Source organism: Triticum dicoccoides, chromosome 4B (genome assembly GCF_002162155.2).
Source record: "Triticum dicoccoides isolate Atlit2015 ecotype Zavitan chromosome 4B, WEW_v2.0, whole genome shotgun sequence".
NCBI lineage: Eukaryota > Viridiplantae > Streptophyta > Magnoliopsida > Poales > Poaceae > Triticum > Triticum dicoccoides.
This window is the reverse complement of record NC_041387.1, coordinates 30975837-30981476: the sequence shown is the minus strand read 5'-3', so window position 1 is coordinate 30981476 and position 5640 is coordinate 30975837. Positions and strand designations below refer to the sequence as shown.

The 5640-nt window shown below is 49.9% G+C and overlaps 1 protein-coding gene across 2 annotated transcripts; it reads left to right on the top strand.

The window, feature by feature from the left end:
• Positions 1-740: 740 nt before the first annotated feature.
• On the top strand, positions 741-5634 carry LOC119294798 (myosin-binding protein 2-like). 2 transcript variants are annotated; one of them, XM_037573066.1, is made up of 4 exons: positions 741-2327; positions 3110-3592; positions 3713-5085; positions 5354-5634. In XM_037573066.1, exons 1-3 carry the CDS (start codon positions 1466-1468, stop codon positions 5068-5070), a joined length of 2703 nt encoding a protein of 900 aa, XP_037428963.1. In that variant the 5' UTR covers positions 741-1465; the 3' UTR covers positions 5071-5085; positions 5354-5634. The 2 variants fall into 2 exon arrangements, with proteins under 2 accessions (XP_037428963.1, XP_037428964.1); XM_037573067.1 differs by having other exon boundaries at positions 742-2327; positions 3713-5072.
• Positions 5635-5640: the final 6 nt, after the last annotated feature.

Below are 5640 nucleotides of genomic sequence, written 5' to 3'. Positions count from 1 at the left end.
CTTTTGTTTGTTTCTGCGCTAGCAAACACACTTGCATCCAAATTCATATAGTTTTGAATTCATATAGAATACAAGAGGACATTACCATTAAAAAAAGAATACAGGAGGACATGACACTCTATTGTTGCGTATCTTTTTTTATATTCCAGGGTTTTGTGAATCTACGAATCAAACAAGACCTCAAGGTTTGGGCAGACATACACATACACACGGTTGGAGTTTTCTCAAATGTTAAATCGCCCCAGCACTAGAGCAGGTGACCTCACTTGTCCACACTCCAACAAGTGGCGTTGGCATCCAGGACAAGAAAAGAAGAGAGACAAAAAAGAAATGCTTTGCTCTTCAGCCGGCTTAAAACTAGTAGTAGCAGTACCCAGTGCAGGTCAAAGACGCCAAGAAGAATCCCCGAGGTGCCACCACGTTGTTCCCTTCCAGATCGTCGCAGTACATGTCTCTGATCCGGTCGTCTTGGGCTTACGTGCGCTAGCCCAGGTCCAACCTGCTTCGCTCCCGTGCCGTGCCATTTTCTCCCGGTGCCGTCGCAAGTCTGAAAACGAGCAAGCCGTGCGCCCGACGCGACGGCGAACGGCGAGCAAGCCGACCGGGACGTCTCCGGAGAAGAGCCAGCCGGGGGCACCCGTCACCAGACCAGAATCTACCACGGCTTCCCACAAACGGAACGGAAAATCTACACGGAGATCTATCGACCCACACCGTCCCTGGGAACCTGCGACGCGGTCAGAGAGGTAGCGACGCCGCCGTCGCTACCAGGAGGAGAGGAGCTCGCGCTGCGCTGCGCGTCGTCGCCCCCAACGTTCACCTCCGCTCGTTGCTATGCTGAATTACTGATTAATTACGGCGATTATACGCCTTAATGGCGAGGATTTACCAGCGGCCAGCCCAGCATCGCCACCACTGACCCCAGCCAGGCACCTTTCCTCCTTCCTTTTTATTCGTCTCCCTCTCCATATCTCGCTCGTCTCCTCCGCCTCCGGCTCGTCCTTTCCACCAAACTCCTCCCTCCTCTTCTCCCCCGACACCCTTCGCCCTCCTCCTCCTTCCTCTGAATACCAGTGCTCGCAATCCTGTCACCATCCTCCTGGTCGACAGATTCCACCCCGGTGTATGTTCTTGGTCACCCTCGCTCGCCGCCCGGAATCCCGTCCCCGTCGCAATCTGCTGGAGTTGTTCTCTTTTGTTTTTTCCGTTCTTGTTCTTTTCTTCCATGAAACCGGCTCCTCATTCCTCCTCCTCCTCTTCGTGAGAGTGGTTCGGTTGGTTGGTCGGTCGGTCGTTCCACCAGAAATCGCATTGCGCTGTTTCCCGATACTTTTCTCGGTCAAAGAGGAATTTTTGTTGCGCTTTCTTTGATTCCACGGCGAATTCCGGCGGCGGGGCCGGCGTGTCTGTCGATCGCTCGGTTGCATTCCCTCCGGTCGCCGGGAAACAGGGCCGGGGAGATTCGATGGCCTCGGAGGCGGCCGTGGCGCCGGGCGCCTGCCGCGCCGCGGGCGTGTGCGGGAGGAGCGGCCGGGCCGCGCGGCTGCTCGCCTGCGCGCTCCTCGAGTGGGTCCTCATCGCGCTGCTCCTCGCCAACGGCGTCTTCTCCTACCTCATCGCCCGCTTCGCCGCCTTCTTCGGCCTGCCGCCGCCCTGCGCGCTCTGCTCCCGCCTCGCCGTCGACAGCCTCTTCGACGCGCCCCACCGCCGCGGCGCCGGGGCCGAGCCACTGCGCCGCGTGCTCTGCGACGGGCACGCCGCCGAGGTGTCGCGCCTCGGCTACTGCCGCGCGCACCGCCGCCTCGCCGACGCCGCCGACATGTGCGAGGACTGCGGGGCCGCGTCCGGGAAGGCGCTGCTGTCGTGGATGCGGCGGAGCGAGCTCGGCGAGCGGGACCTCGCCTGCGCCTGCTGCGGCGTCGCGCTCGAGAGCGGCTTCTACTCGCCGCCCTTCCTGCTCCCCACGCCGTCGGCCGCGGCGCACGACCCGGGCCGCGGCTGCGAGCAGGACGGCCACGGAGACGTGGTCTTTGTGTCCGAGGACGGCCCTGTGATCGAGCTCTTCGACGAGAAGCCATTGGTGGAGGATGATTCCATCGGTGTCATTTCAGCTCACCGCGCTGGCATTGCCGGCAGCGTTGAGCGATTGGTGTCTCTTGAATCCATTGACTCCTTGGCCGTCGGTGTGCCTGAGCTGTCATCTGAGCCCAGTGGTGAAGGGGAGGGAGCAGTTGATCATGTCGCCGTGGAGCAGAACGATGTGGTGCCGGAGAAGAAGGTTAATGCCGACGAGGAGAAATTTGTGGCGGCCTCTGATGTTCAGCACTGTAAGTTAATTTTCTCCTTTGACAAACTTTACTCCATTCTTTGTATCCAATCTATCCACGCTATGGCTGCACATTTATTTACTGTACCAAACATGTACACTGCATATCTGTTTGTTATGCCAATCATTTCATTATTTCTTGCAAATTGTGCTGTGACTATTCTTGAGATGATCTTTTTTATTTTAGCTGATCCATCCCATGTGATATGCTAGATTTTAGCATCTGTATTGATGAACCTTTAATGAAACTAAAGAATAATTGGAAGTGTCCTTGATAGCATGAAATGGACCTCTTATACACATGTTCATGCTAATTGCAAGAATAACTGGAAGAATAACCTTATGTCCTTTTTTTATCCAATTTATGCATGCTCTCGCTATAGTAATTACCTATCTTTTCAATTGCTCCACTGCACGTTTATTTACCGTATATCTGTTTGTTATATAAGTCATTTTAGTAAAGTAGAATAGACAGTATTATTTCTTGCAAATTGTTGTGTGACTATTCTGGAGATGGTCTTTAAGTGTTCCCACACATACTTCTTATTTTAGGCTTTTAGCTGATCCATTCCATGAGATATGCTAGATTTTAGCATCTGTATTGATGAACCTTTAATGAAACAAAAGAAAAACCGGCAGTGTCCTTGATAGCTCAAAATGGACGTCTTAACTAAATAGAAGCGATTTATTGTCATCTACAGTCCTTTGAGTTGTTCCGTGCTGATAGTTTTGCTTATTTAACGTTGATAATAAAACCGTATTGATTTTAAATTTTACACGCAGCTCCTCATCAGATGAATAATGGTTTGAAAGAGATGTCATCAGAGGATAAGCAAGTTGAACAGGGCACTTTAGAACACGAATTGTTTTCCATGCCATCTGATACCATGGAGCATGGATTTGTTGTTGGCAAATCTGATGGAAATACTGAAGAGGTGCTGGTTCAACAAGCTGAGATAAAGATAGAGTGTGATGCTGTGCCAATGGAAGGTGGATCACATGACTCAGAGGCTTCGAACGAGAACACCGAGGAGAATCAGGTTCAACAAGCTGAGCCGGGTCAGGAATTGGATTCAGTAATGATACATCCCAGGGAGTATGTTGATGAAGAATGTGAAGAGGAGAAAATAGAGTTGAAACAAGAATTGGACTCTGCGGCACTTGATTCTTGGGAACAAGTTACTGAGATTTCAAATGAGAACATTGAAAATCATGTTGAACAGCCAGAGCTAAACCATTTATCCACTTTTATGGCAGCAGGCAAAGGTAAAATGTGAAGACTATAAGAGTTTTTGTTTTTGTTTGTTTCTACCTGTTTGCTGCATTGTGGTTGACTTGTTTAATATGATAGGCAATTTTTAAAACAATTCTTCTTATTTTGAACAGATGATATTGAAGTTGATCCAACAGAGGATCTTCTACCAAGCTTGCACCAACTTTCTGATGGACATTCAATAAGTTCAGACAAATCATCTCCTGACTGCAGCGATGTTGAAGATAAGAGGGTTTCTGATAAACCAACTCATATTGAAGATATCAGTTATTTACAGGAATTACCAGACCCTAAAGCAGTGACTGCTGATACCAGGTCTGTTGATTCAAGTGTGGCTAATATTTTTACTGATCTGGAAAGTGTTGAACTGGTGAGTGTTGATCAACTCAAGTCTGCTTTGGGAGCTGCCCACAAGTCATTGAGTACACTATACGCAGAGCTTGAAAACGAGAGGAGTGCAGCAGCTATAGCTGCTGATGAGACCATGGCAATGATAAATCGCTTGCAAGAACAGAAAGCTGCAATGCAGATGGAGGCGATGCAGTACCAGCGGCTTATGGAAGAGCAGTCGGAGTATGATCAAGAAGCACTGCAGAGGCTGAATGATCTGGTTGTGAAGAGAGATAAGGAGAGGCAAGATATGGAGAGAGAGCTCGAGCTGTATCGCCACAAGATTCATCTCTATGAGGCGAAGGAGAGGAGGAAAATGTCCAGGCACAAGGCCGATGACCCGAATGGATCATCCTCAGCTTCATCAAGTGCTGAGGACAGTGATGACCTTTCCCAAAGTTTCTATGAGGGCGATGAGTCTGCCCATGGTCTGAATGGAAGCAATGGCAGTAGTCCCACAGATGTTGTTTTACATGAAACTGCTAGTCATATTGTTACGCTTGACGGCTCGCTAGCTGACTGTGAGGAAGAGAGGCTCTCCATATTGGAACAGCTGAAAGTGCTGGAGGAGAGGCTTTTCGACCTCGAAGACGAAGAATCCGATAACTTGAAGATGGACAAGCATTTCACAGAAGATAACCATTCAAACGGCGCCTCAAATGGTTTCTCTGATGAGGACATCAGCTTCAAACTTCATGATAGTAGGAAAGGCGTAAGCAATGGAGGAAAGAAGCTCCTCCCTCTGTTTGATGATGCTACCATGAGAAATGGGAATGGCCTCCTAACAAAGCAAGGTACCGTCGCAGACCCTTCGGCAGAAGTCGTGTTGGAACTTGCCAAGGAGCAAGATAAGCTTGCGATTGCCAGTGAAATCGATCAAGTCCATGAGCGCTTGCAAGCTCTCGAGGCCGACAAGGAGTTCATAAAGCAGTGCCTGAGGTCCTTGAACAAAGGAGGCAAGGGTTTTGTTCTTCTTCAGGAGATCTTGCAGCATCTTCGGGACCTCAGAAGGATCGAGCAGCGTGCACGGAACAACTCTGGAGAAGTCTCGCCCCACTACGTGCATCCTTACACGGATTGAAGGTAAAAAAAAAAGGTGCGCTTTTGTCTATGATTTGCTGAATATTGTATTGCACATGGAGGATGGTACAATCATTGTTTCTTTGTTTAGACCATAGGAGAATTAGTTTAGTGCAGCTTTTGCAAGTTCATTAATTCCATGCTCAATGGATAGACAGAATACTAACACTTTCCGAAAGGAAGCTTATGCACTCCACATTCTCTTTGTATACAATGCTTAAATTTCCACCAAACTTTCCCGCCTAACACGACCACATTTTGGCCTGATTTCTTGCTGCTTACAGATAAGCGCCGCCGAGCCCCGCGATCGTGCTCGTCAGCGCCACCGCATCATTCAAGATGAAGACACCAACACTCTGAAAAAGGAAGTTTGCGCACCACCAACAGCAACAACAACAGCGAGTGAAGAGAGAGGAGTTTGCCGACTAGCTAGCGGCATAGTCAGGCCAGAAGCTGGGAAGCTGGGCTCTGTCATCCCGGGAGGAGAAGGAGCTCCCCCTTGGGTAGGTCGGGTTCGGCATCGCCATCGGAATTCGGACGGCGGATCGGATCATGCGGCAACCCTCCCTTG

Excerpts from the sequence above, each read along its gene's own strand:
- LOC119294798 (XM_037573066.1), top strand. The coding sequence starts at position 1,466 with ATGGCCTCGGAGGCGGCCGTGGCGCCGGGCGCCTGCCGCGCCGCGGGC. Across the intron at positions 2,328-3,109 it reads GGCCTCTGATGTTCAGCACT|CTCCTCATCAGATGAATAAT; the intron begins GTAAGTTAATTT and ends TTTTACACGCAG. Across the intron at positions 3,593-3,712 it reads TTTTATGGCAGCAGGCAAAG|ATGATATTGAAGTTGATCCA; the intron begins GTAAAATGTGAA and ends TATTTTGAACAG.